The sequence below is a fragment of the Plecotus auritus genome (assembly GCF_963455305.1).
Source record: "Plecotus auritus genome assembly, chromosome: X".
NCBI lineage: Eukaryota > Metazoa > Chordata > Mammalia > Chiroptera > Vespertilionidae > Plecotus > Plecotus auritus.
Window position 1 is genome coordinate 82,307,462 of NC_137784.1, and position 19,822 is coordinate 82,327,283.

Sequence of the window (19,822 nt, forward strand, 5' to 3'; positions counted from 1 at the left end):
TCCCAGATTGGAGAGGGTACAGGCTGGGCTGAGGGGGACCCCCCCATACACGATTTTCGTGCACCAGACCTCTAGTTCTTATATAATGGTTGTTAAATTTTTCCATTTAAATTTTTATTTTTCAAATTATTCTTTAATATCATACTTTATCATACATAAAACATGACTTTTTCTGTATGCACTTCTTTGTATTTTATACATTTATAGATTCATATGATCACTACAACAGTCAGAATATAGAAGAGTTCCCTCATCCCCAGGACTTCCTGTGCTATCCTTATATAGTTACACCTTCCCCTTACCTGTAACCCTAGACAGACACCAGGATCATGTCAACATCACTATACTTTTCTTTTCATCAAATAGTATTGTGATAAACATACCCTAGATGATGTACCCCCTGATATAATTCCCTCTCCTAAAGTAATAGCAGGACCTATGACCTGTTTCTAAGCATTAGAATTTGGCTAAAATAATTGGATGCCACTCACTATCATAATTCATTATGTTATACTAGAGGCCCATTGCACGAAGACATTCATGCAATAGGCCTTTCTTCCCTTGGCTTCCAGCACAGGTTTTCCTCCAGCACCTGGGACCCAGGCCTTCACTCTGGCTGGAGTCTGCCATCTTTGCTGAAGACTCCGGCCAGAGTCTGCCATCTTCGTCTTCACTGCTTCACTGCAGACTCTGGCTGGAGTCTGCCATCTTCGTATTTGCTGCAGACTCTGGCCAGAGTCTGCCATCTTCACTGCAGACTGCTGTCTTCATCTTCGCTGCAGACTCTGGAGTCTGCAGTCTTCGTCTTCGCTGCAGCCTGAGGGCCTCTCCTGTAGCTCCCTTCACCCCCACCCTCCCTCTCATAGCAGGCATACTGCCACTCTGCGCCATCTTTGTCCTAATTTGCATATTCCCTCCTGATTGGCTGGTGGGCATAGCAGAGGTATGGTCAATTTACATGTTTGTCTATTATTAGGTAAAATAAGACTAATTTATGTTATATTAGATGCAGAACCACGTAAGAATTCTCTACATTCCAGTGACTTTTAATACATAGATATTGCAAATTAATTAATTCACCCACTCATCAGCACACATTTATAGAGCATTTTTTTATTTAAAATGAGATAATTACAGTGTATCTTAGTGATTAAGAACATGGACTCTAGAGTCAAATACCTGTAAAAGTTCATGAACCTCTCTAATGCCTCATCTACAAAATGGGAAATTCATAATACCTACTTAAAAAGATTTTATGAGTATCAAAGGAGGTTATGTATACAGAGAACTTGGCACAATGCCTGGCACACAATACAGAACACTTTTGGCTTCTACTGTTGTCATTGTTATTAATAATATTACTGTTCTGCAGAATGAGTCAGTTATGGGGGCTCTCCTCCATAAAATTACCACATGGTACTAAATGAGATAATATGTCATGTACTTGGAACAGTGCCTGGCACATAAAAAACGTTTATAGCTATTAGATATTATTATATCTATAATTATTACCTGTTTTCATTATAATAATAGTAGTAGTATTAGCATTTATTCTTGGTTATTCTTCTTCTCCTCCTCCTTCTACCTTCTAAAAACAGTAAAATATAAAATATTATATATGGAATTAATGTTTTCCTTTGCATTTTGTTTTGGAAATAGTGAGTTAGTGTAGCATTTCCTGATTTATGTGCAATATAAAAAATAAATTAAATAAATAGAAGACTGTATTCTTAATATAATGACCATACTTTGTGTGCATTTGTTTTTTTTTTCCAAACATGCAAAATGAAAAGACAGAATGAGAAATATTACATTATAAAATATGTAATTGAGAAACCAAGATGGCAGCATAGGTAAACACCTAAACTGCTGCCTCACACAACAATTTCAAAACTACAACTAAAAGACAGAACGGACACCATCCAGAACCACAGGAAAGCTGGCTGAGTGAAAATTCTACAACTAGAAGGAAAGAGAAAAGCTCACAGAGAATTGGAGGTACGCCAAAGGGTCATTGTGCGCGCAGAGAGGAAGGGCGACTGAAAGCCTGGCTGACTTTCTCTGGTGGAAGGAGGAAGGAAGCCCCTGACCGCACTGAACCCCAGTTCTGACTGCACTGAACCCCAGTTCCGGGCGAGCCCCTGGGGACCCACACTCTTACGGGGGGAGTCTGGACTCTCGGGCGGAGATTCGGGAGCCGGGGAAGGCGGAGGACTGAAAGCGCGTGCGCGCCAGTGCGCACAAACTGCGGAGGTTGCCACACGCTTTCCCTAGTGGAAGGGAGTCAGAAGTTCCTGACTGCACTGAGCCCCAGTTCTGACTGCACTGAACCCCAGTTCCAGGCGAGCCCCTGGGGACCCACGCTCTTGTGGGGGGAGTCTGGACTCTCGGGCGGAGACTCGGGAGCCGGGGAAGGCGGAGGACTGAAAGCAAGGGTGCGCCAGTGCGCACAAAGGCTGCGGAGGTTGCCACAGGCTTTCCCTAGCAGAAGGGAGTCAGAGGCTCCTGAATGCACTGAGCCCCAGTTCTGACTGCAGTGAACCCCAGTTCCAGGCGAGCCCCTGGGGACCCACGCTCTTGTGGGGGGAGTCTGGACTCTCGGGCGGAGACTCGGGAGCCGGGAAGGCAGAGGTCTGAAGGCACGCACGTGCGCGCAAGGGCAAGGCTGACGGGAAGCCAAGACTGAGACTCCACCCCATCCAAGCTGAGCACAGAGGCTATTGCAATTTGGCAAGTCTAATCCTATAAGGCTGTCTCCAGCACTGAACTTCTCCCAGCATAGACACAGCTGATCCTTACAGCCAACTGGCCTGGAGGTCAATTCCTCCCAGTGATACCAACAATAATCAAGACTTAACTACAACAAGGCTGTACACACAGTCCACAAAGGGGTGCACCAACAGTGTCCACCTCAGGTTAACTGGGGAGGCAGACCCACTGGGCCATATTGGAAACCTAGCACACAAATCTACCTTACCAACTCAGGGAAGCAGTGAAAATGCAGCGTCAAAGAATCAGATCACAAACGAAAGAAATGGAGGAAAACAAATGACTGGATATAGAATTCAAAACCACGGTTATAAGGCTTTTTAAGAATATCCTAGAAAAGGCCAATAAATATAATGAGACCCTCGAAGATATGAAAAAGGACCAACTAGAAATTAAACATACACTGACTGAAATAAAAAATATTATACAGAGACCCAAAAACAGACAAGAGGAACACAAAAATCAAGTCAAAGAATTGAATTACAAAGAAGAAAAAAACACTCAACTGAAAAAGCAAAAAGCAAAAAAAAAAAAAAAAATCCAAAAAGTTGAAGATAATGTAAGAAGACTCTGGGACAACTTCAAGTGTACCAACATCAGAATTATGGGGGTGCCAGAAGGAGAGAGAGAGGAAGATACTGAAAACCTATTTGAAGAAATAATGACCGAACACTTCCCCCACCTGGTGAAAGAAATAGACTTACAAGTCCAGGAAGCGCACAGAACCCCAAACAAAAGGAATCCAAAGAGGACCACACCAAGACACATCATAATTAAAATGCCAAGAGCAAAAGACAAAGAGAGAATATTAAAAGCAGCAAGAGAAAAACAGTTAGTTACCTACAAGGGAGCACCCATACGACTGTCAGCTGACTTTTCAACAGAAACTATGCAGGCCAGACGGGAGTGGCAAGAAATTTTCAATGTGATGAATAGCAAGAACCTACAACCAAGATTACTCTACCCAGCAAAGCTATCATTCAGAATTGAAGGGCAGATAAAGAGTTTCACAGACAAGAAAAAGCTAAAGGAGTTCATCACCACCAAACCAGTATTATATGAAATGCTGAAAGGTATTCTTAAAGAAGAGGAAGAAGAAAAAAGTAAAGATAAAAATTATGAACAAAAAATACATATCTATCAACAAGTGAACCTAAAAATCAAGTGAATTAAAAACCTGAGGGACAGAATAATCTGGTGAATATAATAGAATCAGGAGCATAGAAAGGGAGTGGACTGATAATTCTCAGGGGGAAAGGGGTATGGGGGGTTCATGAAGAGACTGGACAAAAATCATACACCTATGGATGAGGACAGTGGGGGGGAGGTAAGGGCAGAAGGTGGGGTGGGAAATGGGTGGAGGGGAGCTATGGGGGGGAAAGGAGAAATAATTGTAATAATCTGAATAAAGATTTATTTTTTAAAAAAAGAAAGACTTTTATGGCTGTATAGGATTGATATTAAGGGGGTCAAGGTTGGACAAAAGAATAAATGTTAGGAGACTACTGAAATAGTATATTAAATCTATGAGGACTTAAATGGGTCAGAAGGTCTAGAGTAAAGAGGTCGTAGACTCAAGAGATAATTAAAGATAGAAATTTGCAAGGCTTGAAAATCAATTGAATATTGGTGAGGGGGAGTTAATAGTGAAGGGTATAATAATTATGTTTCTCTATTAAGATACATGTTACCTCTGTTTTATTTTTCTTTAGAGTATTTTCAGTCATTTTGCAAGCTTTTTCTATGCAGTTTCACTGCTACTTGATACTCTTAAGTTTTATCCTCTTTCATTGTACTTTTATGTTTATTTATATCCTACTGCTTCTTTGGTTTTAAGATGCTTTATGTCTCTATTGGATTGAAATATTTTGTAACATACATCAACATAAAACTTCTGGAAGGCATCCTTTACTGCAAATTGAATGTTTTTATACATCCTGTTTTTTAGTTTGTAAAATAAATATTACTTATATAACTAAAAAAAATATGTAATTGAATATGTCTTTTTATTTAACTAAAACCTTATTTTCTACTGGTCTAATCTCTTGAATTTATATAGTGATAACCTGAAAGCTTTGAAAATATTAATAAGAATGATATTTTTGCTAATGATTGTAAGATGAACTCTTTTGTTCTACTAGAAGAGAGACTGGAAAACACAGTGACTTAAGTAAGATAGAAGTTTACTTTTTCACTAAGTTAAAGTTATTGAAATGAGGTAGTACCATTATTCAAGGGTTAAGGTACTTCCTAACCTAGTGAGTTACCTTCCTTTTTAAAAAATCCTCATCCAAGGATACCTTTTTTATTGATTTTAGAGAGGAAGAGAAAGAGAGAGAGAAAACACCGATGTGAAAATCACTGGTCAGTTGCCTCCCGTATGTGCCCCAATCAGAGATCGAACCCGCAACATAGGTATATGCCGTGATTGGGAATTGAACCTGCAACCTCTTGGTGTACTGGATGATGCTCCAACCAACTGAGCCACTTGGCCAGGGTGTGAGTTACATTCCTTATCTAAGTCACTTGGTCCATAATGGCTCTCTGAATTATATCATGGACAAGTTGTAGGGGGAAAGCAAAAGAAAGAGGGAAAGTGGAAAAAGGCACAAAGTGGCTGTTCAACCCTTTCTGAGGCACCTTCTCTAAATCTTCACACCTATTTTTGAAATTCCATTACATGGCCATAGCTTACAGTAGGGGAGTCTTGGAAAAATAATATTTTAAGACTTTACATAGTCAACCTGAGTGCAGCTGCTGTTCTTGTAATGAAGAAGAATGCAAAGAGTAGATTTAGTGTCAGCAACTAAAAGTTTCTACTGTCCTAGTCATTATAACTATGATACATGGTGGTGAAAAAGCATTAATCATGTAACAGAAGTCTATAAAAGATGGAAAGGGGAAAGTTCCTGTAGAGAGAATGCTATGTGTTCAAAAAACCCTGTTTCATTCTCCTCCTGAATCACAGGAAAACTACCTTCCCCAGCCTCTATGGCAGTTTTATCTAGTTGACTGTGACCAGCAATAAAATTTGCCAGCCCTGGCCCCTAAAAGGTTCCACAAGATTCTCCAACACCCCTCTTTATAAGATTGCTAGCCAGGTACAAAGAATGCAATGGAGGACTTCCAGGCCAAAGAAGATGGTAGAGCTGTGGAATGGAAGAAGTTTGAGTCTCTTAATGACTGCTTGGAACAGAGAACCTTTCCCCTTTCTGACCACTTGATGAAGTACATTGAACTTTGACATCAGCAAAACAAAATTTTATGGTTGAACCTCTGATATTTAGGGGTTGTTTATAGCACAAAACATCCCATATAATTATTAGAGCCCTTACTAACACACCACTCTAGATATCTTCATTATTTATTGGTATTTATTATTCCAATATTAATGCTTATATAAAGATAGGTTTTTACTATATGTGTGTGTGTGTGTGTGTGTGTGTGTGTGTGTGTAATATCATATACTACACAGGTACTTCATCCCCAAATATTTTCATTCCCAAAATTAGCACTAATGGTATTTAAAATTGTCTTTCTAAGTTAAAAATCTAAGTTTAAATTTAACATGGTAGAATTTTAATGAACAAAATTTGCAAAATTTATTTTAGACATACATATAAACAAAGGCATGTAAATTTTTTAAAATTAATTTCCCACATTGAATTGCCTGAGTGGAAACATGCCAACAAAACATAAGAAGAAGGAATTGCTAATTATTGATGAGGGTATGTGAAATGTATACTTTACTGCCAAACCAGTAATTTTCAGCCTTTAGTTGGAAACATCCAAGTTTGTAAAGAAATCTCTGAAACTTTCCTGAAGCATTTAAGAGAAGAAATGAAAGAAGTGACTACCATGTACTGGGAACAGGAAAAAAATTATTACAAAGAAGTAGTTCTTCATAAAATAATGTACAGTTTTAGTGCAATCCCAATCAAGAGTCTTAGTGAGCTATTTTAATGAAGCATTAGCAAGTGGGTTTTAAATTTACCTGCAGAGGTAAAATGCCAGATAAGGCAAGGAAAAATATGGAAGGAATATTTTAAACTAGATTTTTATTTTTTAATAAAGAAATTTGCTACCACTTTTTACCAAGAAGTTACACATTCTAAGGGTCTGAATGGAAATTAAACAGACACTTGTTGCCATTTCACTTTTAAGTTCCTTAAGGAACATTTTCTACCCTTTAACACTTGAGTAGTTTAACTTGACTGTTGTCCCTCCTCCAATTCAGGGAGAGGCCTTCTGTCTTCCCCATCACCGGGAGGAGGCGGAGCATTCTCTCAGAAGCTTGGAAGCAATCAGTGCCTGGCCATTCTTGGTGGAGGGACTGCATTTCAGGAGGCTGCAACTGACAAAAAGCTTCAAGGTAATGACTGTCTTAAATCTAGTTATTTTTTAGGGACTTCTCCGGGCCCAAGTGTAAAAATGAGAAAAATAGGAATGGTGGTCTTAAAGTGGGTGAGAAGAGTGTGTGGTTTTGAAAGAATTTCTGGCATTTTAAAGGAATTAATCCTTTAGCATTTCTGTATCTCCCAATGCTTTAAAAATCTATGGTGGGAGAAGAAGTGATCAGATTACAGCCTCTATATTAAGATTTCAGCGCAGTATAGCCATTCATGCTAATTTATTGACTTGTTATTCCATGTTTATGTTGCTGGAATTTTGTTACTGCTTGAATTTTTAAGCATTTTTACTTTACACAGAAAATTATGGATAAAATATGTGACAGCATGGGAGAGAATACTCTTATGAATTGACTGAAAGGCTATATGTCACCTGTATATGAACATGGAAAGGGGAACAGATATGTAGTTGACTGAAGATACTTGTACATACATATGCATATATATGTGTGATTAGAAAAAAAAAACCTGGGAGAAAATAAACTCCCATGTTAGTCAGCATTTCTCAGTAGTCAGGTTAGCCCATTGCAGCATCTTTAGAGTATATTTTTCCATGATTATTTTTAAAACCATGAAAGAAAAGTGAAGCTGAAACAACATATCCATTTTGTTTAAAACACATAAGCATTCATACACATATGCAGGTGTACAAACATCCTCCCTTTGTTTTTTGCCAATAGTGGACATTGTCCTGGACCTGATCAAGTGTGTTGCCTAATTGCTGTGTTGGCTACAGCCCTGCGTGTGTCCTCGCAACTCATTCTTTCAGATCACAGGTATGGCTTTGGTCAGCAAGGACTATTTTTCTATATCTTCTAAGAGTGAGATAGAGAAAGGACTTGGTTTATTTCTATAAGCAGTTTTTTAAAATATTGTATGGAATGATGTAACCATACAGTAGAATATTATATATGTAGAGAATAAATATATGTAGTGATTTGAAATGTCTGATAAATACTATAAAGTGAAAAAAGGAAATTATAGCATAACATTTATTATATGATCTCACTTAAAAATAAATATGCAACCAAGTCTGGGAAAACATACCTGCCACACTATTAATAAGATCATTTGTGTAACTGGAGAAACAGAACTAGCTTTACTACTATTTAAAATAGTACTAATATATACTTATTTATTTACTTGGTTTACATCTCTAGGTAAAATACTGAGATAAAATGTTGTAAATGTGGGAAAAATATAAAGTAACTCATAAAAATCATGTGGGAAATATTTACATAGGAAGATGTTCAAAATATGTTCTTAATTGAGATCTGATGTTGGTTTGAAAATGTTTATTCCTATATGCAAACAATTCTGATATTATAGAAAATATTCATAGTGACTATTTGTAGAGTTGTACTTTATTTTGTATATATCTCTCTGCACCTTTTCAATTTTTAATAAGCTTCTGTATATTTTTTATAATCATAAACATTGTAATTGAAAACTTTATGACCCTGTTATAACCTGACAAAACAAAAGCCTTGAACTTAGAATAGAAAATTCTAGAAGCCTGGGAAGGCTTCTGGCTGGCTAAATGTAGTTCATTCGCTTCTCATAAAAAGGATCTGATCATAATTGAAGCCCTGATTATGCCTCCCATGGAGGCTGCAGTTCTGATTCTGGTCACAAGATGGGGCTTCCCAGGTTTACTACATTTTCTTCAGGCAACCATTTTTATGAAAATGGGAAACAAAGCAATGAAACATATTTTTGTATTAGTGGACTATGAGACAGCATGTAGAGTATTATTAAAATTCCAATGAAAAAATTATTTTGCAAAGAAGGAAAAATCAACATAATGATTGATGTGCAGATTCAAACAAAATCTATAGTCTTGCTCATAATAGACACAGGGCAATTTGTTAATTCCTTTCTCTCTTATCCCCAGCTCACACTTTTCTAGTCAGAGAGATCATTTCCACATTAACCAAATAAACTGTGTCACAAAGAGAATTTAAAAAGAAAAAGAAGGAAAATAAATATGACATCTATATTATAGATGAGATTTCATCATATTCCTGTGTTTCAGAATGACATGCCTTCTAACGTTTGGGTAGGAAAGTTTCTATATGATTTTTCCATTTGTTTGGTTTGAATTTCTATCTCCTTTTATATAGCCTTTCTTCTTTTCAAATGAGAATCAAGACAACCGGGTCACAAGACCAGATCCTCTATGACACATGTGATACTGGCTAAGGCTCTTCCCATTTCACAAAACATTTCACATTAAAAACTGTTGAGAACTTGAGTTAGAATTTATTTTGTTTCCTTCTCTGCATAGTATTTTAACACTCACACGAAGATATGTTTTTATTGACTTTTTTTTTTTTTTTTTTTTTTTTTAGAGAAGGAAGGAGAGAGAGAAACATCGATCAGCTGCCTTTCTTACAGGATCAAACCTGCAACCTAGGTATGTACCCTGACTGGGAATCAGACCCACAATCTTTTGGTATACAGTTCAATACTCCAACCAACTGAGCCACCCAGCCAGGGATGCAGCCAAAGCATTTTTAATTAGAAGCTACATTTCATACTAAAACCATGTTAGATTGAAAATTTGAGGTATAATTTATTTTGCTCCCTGTTCTATAGCCATAACATTGTGTAATTAAAAATCATCAGTTTTAGCCTGGTCAGTGTGATTCAGTGATTGAATGTTGACCTATGAACCAGAAGGTCACCATTCGATTCCAGGTCAGGGCACATGCTTGGGTTGTGGTCTCGATCTCCAGTAGGGGGCATACAGGAGACAGCCTATCAATGATTCCCTTATCATTGGCGTTTCTCTCTCTCTATCCTTCTCTGAAATCAATAAAAATATATATATTTTAAAATAAAAGTCATAATTCTAGTTTGTGAGAAGAATCTCATGTTAAACCACTATGAAGAAATTGTGCAAGAGGCTATTCCAATTTCTACCTGAGTTTTAGCTGCCTTACTCTCAATAAATCTTTGATAACTATCCTACCCAATTAGTAAACATAGCAACCATTCTGAATCTCTGCCTTCTAAGCTCATGCTTTTAACAACGTCATTGTGGTATTGTCCAGGCCCAGGAGACACATACTTTGCCTGCTTTGGGTAAATAGGAAAGTAATTATACCTTAAAAATTATAAAACCGTGTGTTCATCTAGAACAATGCTCCTCAAGTTCTTGGACAAGTTGCAATAGAATCACTTGAGAACTTAGAGATACAAAATGTTGGATCCTATATAGAATCTTTTGGATAAAACTATCAGGATAAGGCCTAGAAATATAGTTTTATGAAGACCTCTCGATGATTCTGATACATGAAAACTTTGGAGTCCCACTGCCCTATGTATAACAGTAGAGACATAAATGTCCCAAAGTAGTTAATAACATAAATAGAGTCCCTGACTTACTGCAACCTTTCCTACCTCTGCCAGCAAGTGCACTGATTCAGTCCTTAATAATCATGTGTAAAATTGTAAGGGCAAGTTCTTGAATTTGAGGTATTATAAACCACTTTAATTTTCACACTTTAAATTATGCTGCATTTTCCCCTCCATATCATGCCCCACTGAGCATTATACTTTCTTTTATCTCTATTTGTAATTACTCACCTTCCACTTTGGCAAAATAATCTTGTTTGCTGATAATTTTCTTCTTTTCCTTTTCCCTATTGCAGTATCTCTCATATTGTCCCATTTAAGCAACGGGCTCAAGCATCCTTGGGAAATTCTGCTGGAGGAGAGAAGACCAAACAAGCTATAAACAGTTGGTAATTCTAAGACAAAGGAGATTTTGGTGAGAGTGTTGTTTTGGGTAGGAACTGCCTTAATAGTGACAAGAATAGCCATTCACCTCAGTCTCTGATAGTACACAAATCTAAGTAATAATGGATGCTGAATATGTCTTATGCAATTGGAAAGACCAGTTATGGCCAGCAAAAGTTTTGTCCAGATGTGAGACTTCATTAAACAGTAAGAGAAAAAAGACATTTTCCCTAGAAGTTCAAATACTCTCAGTAGATGAAAAAATTAAAGTGGAAAGCAAGGAAACAAAGATCCTAAATAAATCTCAAATTGAAGCCATTGCCTCCTCACTAGCAGCACAGTCAGAGGGCAGTTCTCCACCTAGAGAGGAAACAGCTTATGCAAGATCACTAAAAATGGCACTGAGTATTCTGAATAAGAGAACAAATTTGAATCAAACAAGCAGTTCAGATGAAGAAGAGATCACTACACTGTCTCAAAATGTACCACAAAAGCTTTCTAATTCACCCCCTCCTAAAAAGTATCGGAAGCCTAAAGGAAACTTATCAAAGTGTCTTGAAGAAAGTGAAATTCCAACATTTCTGTTAGTATCTTCAGAGAGTGATGATTCCCTGTATGATGATAAATCACAAGTGCATGCAACCATTGATACTATTCCAAGTGAGATGGAAACAAAATCATCACAAAACTCCAGCTGGTGCCAAATTTTTCCTTCACTTTCAGAAGACGATGAAAAGGAGAGCAAGAAAAAGATTGACATCCCAACAATTATGCCTTTGGATTCTACAATCAAAGAGGAAGATGCTTATTTTAAAGAAGAGAAGTTCAATCCAACTTCACCACCAGATATCTTCATTGTGCCAAAAACTTTGAAAGAGGAGCCAGAGGATGTCTGCCCAAAGACCCTGGCCATTTCCTCTGAATGCTCTACCTTATTAGGGAATATTGAGGATCCTGGAGAGGGTCCCTCAAATTCATCCTTAGATACCAGCCAGAATCAACCTGTGGAATCAGAGACAGGTGCTCTGGCATCCCCCAGTCATTGTTCATGGGAATGTCAGGTTTCATTTAGTGCCTCTAACTGTGTCATGGATTGTTCACTCCATGGGGATAATGAAAGAAGTGGCCAGAATCCAGATTTTGAGGAATATGGAGAAGAACTCCAAGCTTCTGATAAATCAGTGCCTCTAAATCCTATTGGTCCTTCTGTACTAGATGACGATGAGGAAGACGAAGTACTTCCACCTGTTGTTTTTCATTATGAGCCACGTTCATTTGAAGCAGGAATGATAGTCTGGTTTAAATATAAAAAATATCCATTTTGGCCAGCCATAGTGAAAAGCATCAGGCGAAAAGAGAAAAAAGCAAGTGTGGTTTTTGTTGAGGCAAACATGAGTCCTGTAAAGAGAGGCATTAGAGTGCTTTTGAGAAGATTAAAAAAATTTGATTGTAAAGAGAAACAAGCACTAGTGGATAAAGCCAGGGAGGATTACAGTGAAAGTATTGACTGGTGCATCTCACTGATTTGTGACTACAGAGTTAGACTAGGTTGTGGTTCTTTTACAGGCTCTTTCCTTGAGTATTATGCTGCTGACATCAGTTATCCAATCAGGAAAGTAATCAAACAAGATACCTTCAGGAACTTATTTCCAAAGCTGCATAATGAAGATTCTATGGAACCGATGGCCATGGCTTCCCAGACCAAGAGAATGTCCTTCAAAAAAATTCTCCCTGACCGAATGAAGTCGGCTCGGGACCGAGCCAACAGGAATCTAGTGGACTTCATTGTGAATGCAAAAGGAACAGAAAACCATCTTCTGTCCATTTTAAATGGCACAAAAGCATCCAGGTGGCTGAAATCATTTTTGAAAGCAAAGAGGTTCACTCCCTGTATTGAAACATACTTTGAAGATGAAGATCAGTTGGATGAGGTGGTGAAATATTTACAAGAAATCTACAAAAAAATAGACGAAAGAATGCTAGCTCGGATAAGAGATGATAAAATTAAATTTATCCTAGAAGTTCTTCTGCCAGAAGCAATCATTTGTTCAATTTCTGCTGTTGATGGATTAGATTACCAGGAAGCTGAAGCAAAGTATCTAAAAGGACCATCTCTAGGATACAGGGAAAGAGAGTTATTTGATGCAAAAATCCTATTTGAAAAGAGACGGAAGCCATCAACAAAAGAAGCTCACTAAATCACCTGCATGTCCAAATCATAACAGGGAGCTTTCATAGATATTAGTTTAAAAAAAAAAACCCTAACATATTTTCCAGAAACTGGAGGCTTTAGGTAACATGTTCAGGTTTTGTTGTGTGTGGTTTTTTGCGATCTCTATGATCTGTCAATATTATTACATCAACATTTTCTTTCTTATGGTTCTTTAAAGTCAGTTTTATTAACAGCTTTCAGCAGTTCTATCTCATACATTTTTAGAATTCATAATTCTTAAATAATTTTTTAAGAGAAAGTACTGTTTTGTTTTCTGACATCTTTGTGTCTAATGCTGTATAGTTAAATACAGGGTACACAATCATTTGCATATTAAAATTGCACTAGTATTAGATATTAAGCGAGATGATTAGAAAAAAGTCTAAGGAACATTGATTATATTATATATTTTTGCATAGTTTTTATAAAATATTGGGTTTCTCCTAAGATAGTTGAATTATTTTTCCTGCCATACCTATTTATTTTTGGAAAAAAATATCTGAGACATAGAACCAAAGATAGAGATGCTTTGCTATATATTATAACTGTAATTGCTTTTGCAAGAAAACAATCTGGAATTCAAAAATAAAGTAAATAGATTACCTGCATGCAGTCTATATGTGTGAGAATAACATCTCAGCATGCAGAAAATAATTTTGGCAGCCTGGAACAGGATTGTTCATTCTATACTTCCCTGAAATTCCATTTGTGGAGTGTCTATTATTCAATAGGTGAATAGTTTCTTAAACAGACATCATAAATAACAGTATCTGTATCTAAATATAGCCATCTTACTACATGTGGAAGAAAACTAGAGTCATTGTATTCATAGTCTGGCTACTCTAGAGTATGAGTCCACGCTGACTGCTTAAGAGCCCATCTAGTTTGTTATAAACTGTAGAAAATGCAAACATTTTGTTCTGACTATAGTATCTCTAAATATATAGTCATTTGTTTCAAACCAAGCACTCTGTATATTAGTAAAATAGTTCCAGTTGGTTCCAACAATATAAATACCAACTGGTAAGTCATTCCAGGCTAAAACAAAGAGTAGATGGACCAGAATCTGTGAATTTGGAAATGAGTCATAGAAAAGGCCTCCACTTGGCCGAATGTGACAATTATCCAAATATATTTAAAAGTACACAGCTGACAGTTGAAGTCTGAAACCAATGAATAGCTTATTCTAACTTGAAATAAGACTTTAGTGAAAATAAATGTTATAAGGGCTACTTTATTTTAGAAACTTGACATAAAAATAAACACTAAAGGCTTAACATGAACCTGTCTGCATTTTTATTCTTAGAGTGAGACAAGTGTTACTCTTAGGCTTTTGTTATATGTTTCCATGGCCACATGTTTATGTAAAATTTGCAAAAGTTTGATGTTTTCATTTGTAATAAAACCATTAGATCTTTCATTTTGAATGTTCACTTCATCATACTTCAGATCGTGTAGTTACATAACTGGTGTTTCTCTGTTTGGAATTTTGCTTGTTGTAGTTGTCATCATTTTAATGCTTGTTATACATTATCTTATCGTTCTAAATAAATATTCACTTTCATGTTTGATTTTGTATTATTTTAAAATAAAGCCTTCCAAATTGCATAAGCTTTAGATTCCATAGAACCTTCTCTTGGTCTGCCTGATAAAGAGCAAGACTGCTTTAACATAACTGTATCAATCCACATAACTTCCTCATGATCTTGAGGAGTATTTGACAACAGACCATCACCACACTATATGTGGGCCTCATACCCTGGGAAACCATACTGTATGTACTCTTTAGCATTCCCTTTGATTCCAATATATTGCTTACCTTTCGTTTTCTCAGTGGAGCCATTTCTATCTTTTGTTTCTGATATTATCTTTACTACCTCATTTGTATATTCACTCATTCATACACTTGATAGTCAGGAGAGCAAGCAATGGTTTAAAGCTCTGCTCTGCTCTAAGGATTTAAAGTGACCCAAATGACAAGGTCAGATTTAAAGTGAGCTAGGTGACAATCTAATTTCTAAAAGCACTAGAATGCACTATTTTATCATAATAGTGAGTAATATTTATTAATCTCACTGCCTGTATTTGAAAACCAGAGTTCCAGGTCTCCACACATTTGTGAGTTATGGGGTTTGGGGTAAAAGGTGGGTTACCTGATTCCTCCTGGTATGTCATTTATATTGTGGCATATATTGAAGTGAGGAAGATGTGTCTCAGACATGCATCTATTTTCCTCTTTGCATGAGTTGGTGTTTGGGGTGTGGGAGTGGATGAGTTTGGCTTCCCACTCAGAATGGATTCTGAGATCCCTTTCAGCTTGAATTGTTGAGGCCAGCTCTAAGAATGCCTTAATCTGAATCTTTAACCTAAATTTGTGTGTCTGATGGGAATGCGCACCTAATTCATTGGATTAAAGAGACCCCCATCTCTTCCAATCATAAGGCAGATTTTCTAATATCAGGCCCATATTATAATTGAAAGGTTGGCTGAGAAGCATAGAAACTATTTACAACATTTACAGGTCTCTATATCAATATATGTGTCCTAATAAGGAAAGAGTACAACTCTGAGACCTATAAGAGTGATGGGTGTGAGAATCTTATATCTACAATCCCACCTCCTCAGCCAGTCAAAAACAGTCCCTAACCCTTGCTATTAGAAAACAGCTTTCTTGTTCATGGAGACAGGGCAATAACCTCATCTAAGGCGGCTATCTCAAAGGACATTGTTTGTCTTAACGTCCAGCACATATTTTTCATTGATCCCAATTCATTGAAAGGGTAAAGTATCACCACACCAAAAGCAAAATGCAGTCTCTGTTTAGGTGGAAAATCCTAAACTAGCTAAAATATACCAGCATGTTTTGGAATGGATTTTGAGGATGTCAAATTAGCAACGGATTATAAGTGGATATAGGGGAAAATTTACATGGGAGCACACACTTGCAACTGCCAGGTGGCATCTTTAAGTTTGGACAACAGCCTACAGTCAATAAGATGGAGATACTGGAACTTCTTTGCCAGAGTATTGAGGAATTGGTGAGAAGGTCAAATGGAGTGAAAGTAGTATAAATGAATCAAGAGGACCCATCTCTGAACTATTTTCCCCTGGAGGGCAGAGAAAGCACTACTGTAATAGTGAGAGGGAACACTGACAATTTTTAGTAGCTCAATGTTGGCACTCCTCTACAAACCATGACTGGAAGCAAACTATGTTACAGTAGGAATGATAGGATTCCAGAATGGCAGGGTCCAGGTGGCGGCACAAAAGCTCAGGGGATGTTGGGTGTCATTACCATAATGAGAAACAAGGTCAGAGTGGAGTCAGGCTATGGTGACTGACAGAAATCTGTGGCAATGCTTTACAAATAGTATTCCAAGGCTAGATGTATGGACAATTGACTAGAGTATTACTTATGTTCATAGTTGTGCTATTTACAATAGTTAAGATGGGGAAACAGCCCAAGGGCCCATCAGTAGATAAGTGGATAAAAAAGCTGTGGTATGTATGCACAATGGAATACTATGCAGCTGTAATAAAGAAGGATCTCTTACCCTTTGAGATGGCATGGAAGGACCTGGAAAGTATTATACTAAGCGAAATAAGCCAGTCAGAGAAAAATATCACATTATCTGACTTATATGTGGAATCTGATGAGCAAAATAAACTGACAAATTAGAGCCAGAGCCATGTATGCATGGAACAGATTGACAGATATCAGAGGGAAGGGCAGTGGGGACAGGTGGGAGGAGATTAAGCAAAGAATTTATATGCATATATGCATAGCCCATGGACACAGACAATAATTTGGTGAAGGCCTGTGGTGGGAGCAGGGCTGGATGATGGGGTGCAAAATGGGGGGTATGTGGGGGACATCTGTAATACTGTCAACAATAAAAAATAAATTTAAAAATATTGGGAAGAAAAAGAAAAACAGCCTTGGCAAGTTAAAGTCTAAAGTTAGCAGCTTGGTGGAAAATCTTGGCCCCAACCTACTTTTTTTTTCAGATCTGTGGTGCAAGTAGCCTTGCCACTCAGGCCATATGACTCAGCACATTCTGATAGTGCTTAAGGTATCTATGGTGGATAAGGATGCACTAACTAGTCATTTTAAGCCATAATATGGAATTGCAACACAGAATCTAAAGTTCTGAACAAAAGCCATACTTCCTGGGCCAGTAACCTACTTGTCATTTTAAAAACAGATCCTTTATACTATTTAGGATTAGTAGATATGGAGTGCCTAACCAAGATACAGTAATTGAGTATATGACAGCCACTGCCCATTATACACTGTACTTTATGAGATTCACTGAGTGATCAGGTCTAGCAGCATTAGGAGCAGTCCAGCCTGTGATGGTAATGCAACATTCAGGATCTAGCCTGAGAAGTCACAAATAAATGATTGCACAAACTTCCATGCCATTGAACTTTGTTGCAATGATACCCTCATGGAGTAGAGTGTAATCTATGACCGACTATTGAAAGAGAAAATTATCAAGTCTGGTGCACAGATGTGTCAGCATTAAATGGATGATAGCTTTAAGTGGACTGCCACCCCACTTCAGCTTCAGTTGGAGTAGCCCCAAAGAATAATAATGAACATATAATTTCCAGTTGGCAGAGCTGTGGTAATTACACTTGGTCTTTCAGTTTGATGGAGGGAGCTGTGACCTGAGGTGGTCTCCTGGACTGTGGAGAATGATTTGGTTGGTATGCCATGGTATTGGAAAGAGAAGTATTGTTAATAAAAGGTAAGAAAGTTTGGATAAGAGGCATGTGGATGTAACTATGAGAATGGAAACAAAGCATATGTATCTCTATGCCTCATTGTAATGGCTATTCAAAGGATTGTAGAGAAGTCATTTAAAAAACCAAGTAGATCATGCTGTGAATATCAAAGAGCTTCTCTTCTCAGTCATCTTAGTTCTGGCACAATAGATCCATGTATTGTCATGGGGCATGGATGAAGCCTAAGCTTGAGCTCAACAGCATTGGTTTTCTCTCACAAGGGTGATCAGGCTACTGCTACCACTAAATGTGTATCTCTCCAAGAGCAACTGCTGATGCTGGGCCCTTAATTCTGCACCTTCCTTCAAGGATATCATCCAGCTACCTCATTCCACATTGAATGCCCTGAACCCATTCTATCTTAGAGGTGGCAGTTATTCATCCTCACAAGAATGGATATAAATTTTGGACCCATAGGATCAAGCACCACTTGTGTGTAGCAGTGTGCATTTCATAACACAACCTTGTTTCACTTTTCCTCCTACCTTGTTTCACCACTCATTTTCCTTACTAGAACCACTTGCCAAAAGAACTACTCACATGGAAACTCCTGTATCACATTCTGTTTTGTGGACATTTAGGCTATTATCACCAGCAATAATTATGTGTATGTTTTATAAGACAAAGTGGGTACCACAATATAAAAAATGTATTAAAGATTTTAGAATTATTCATAAATGTTGAAAGTTAGTAAATTTTCCAGTTCTTGGTAAGATACATTTTCCACTATCCCTCCTGCCCAAATCAATAACCTGTTTTCACCTAGGAAACTAGAGAAAGCACATACGATCTAAAAACAACAAGAAGAGAGGAAGTAAATAGCAAAGCAGAAATTAACAAAATTGAAAACAGAAAACAATAGAGTAAATCGATGAAACCTACAGCTGCTTCTTTGAAAAGACCAATAAATTTATTAATACTTTAGCCACAGTAACCAAGAAAAATAGAAAGAGAAGACACAATGACCAATATCTTCAATAAAAGAGGGGCCATAGTACTGATCCTGTGGACAGTAAAAAAAAATAGTAAAATACTATCAATAACATTATACACACAAATTAAATGACTTAGATGAAATGGACCAATTCCTCAAATAATTTCAAAGGAAAATGTTTTATTTCATAACATTTCTTTTTATTCCACCTGATATTTTAAAATAGGATTCACATTCTTTTATTTTACACGAAAAGACACTGGTGTCAAATATTACGCAATTGTATTTTTAAAAATTAACCTCTATTCCTTCCAGAAATATAAATCTATTTTTTCTCTTTTTTTTTCATTTTTTTCTTCACTGATATAAACTATTGGATGTCTTTAAAAAATAATTCCTAAATTTTCCCTATTAAGCCTATTTATTTTTAAAAAAATTACTTTGAGACAGCAAAACAGTGACAAACGCTTTCTTATATATTATCACTAACTTCATTTTCTTTTGCAAAAAAAAAGTATTCTGCAATTTAAAATAAAATTAATGCATTATCTTTATGCAGTCTATATGTGTGTGAATGAAATGTAAATTATTTTGGCAGCCTTGTGAAAAATTATTCACTCTACACTTCCCTGAAATTTCATTTATGGGAATATTAATATTTTAATGGCTGGATGGCTTCTTAAAATATACAAGTTTTGGGTTGTGTTTCTTCACTGACTGGATCCTCTTAATATAATTATCTGATCACATGTAGACGGCATATAGACTTATTGTATTCATGATCTTCTCTAGAGTATTAATCCAAGCTGACTGCTTAAGAGCCCATCTAGTTTGGTATAAAAAAAACTGTAGGAAATGTAAGCACTTTGCTCTAATTCTTGCATCCCCAAAAATGTGGTCATTTGTCATAAACCAAGCAAGCTTTATCACTTGCTTCATTCATATATTACCTCCAATAATATA

At 36.9% G+C, this 19,822-nt stretch overlaps 1 protein-coding gene across 12 annotated transcripts in view; it reads left to right on the forward strand.

The window, feature by feature from the left end:
• The window catches only part of PWWP3B (PWWP domain containing 3B), a 34,000-nt gene extending 19,263 nt beyond the window's left edge, over nucleotides 1–14,737 (forward strand). For 7 of the 12 annotated variants that reach the window (XM_080652878.1, XM_080652877.1, XM_080652879.1 and 4 more), the window contains 4 exons: nucleotides 7,007–7,141; nucleotides 7,859–7,954; nucleotides 9,530–9,594; nucleotides 10,835–14,737. In XM_080652878.1, coding sequence (XP_080509004.1) covers nucleotides 11,045–13,120 — 2,076 coding nt within the window. In that variant the 5' untranslated portion in view covers nucleotides 7,007–7,141; nucleotides 7,859–7,954; nucleotides 9,530–9,594; nucleotides 10,835–11,044 and the 3' untranslated portion in view covers nucleotides 13,121–14,737. The remainder of the gene's footprint in view (nucleotides 1–7,006; nucleotides 7,142–7,858; nucleotides 7,955–9,529; nucleotides 9,595–10,834) is intronic. The other 5 variants (XM_080652881.1, XM_080652874.1, XM_080652872.1 and 2 more) reach the window with 1 other exon arrangement.
• The last annotated feature ends 5,085 nt before the right edge of the window (nucleotides 14,738–19,822 follow it).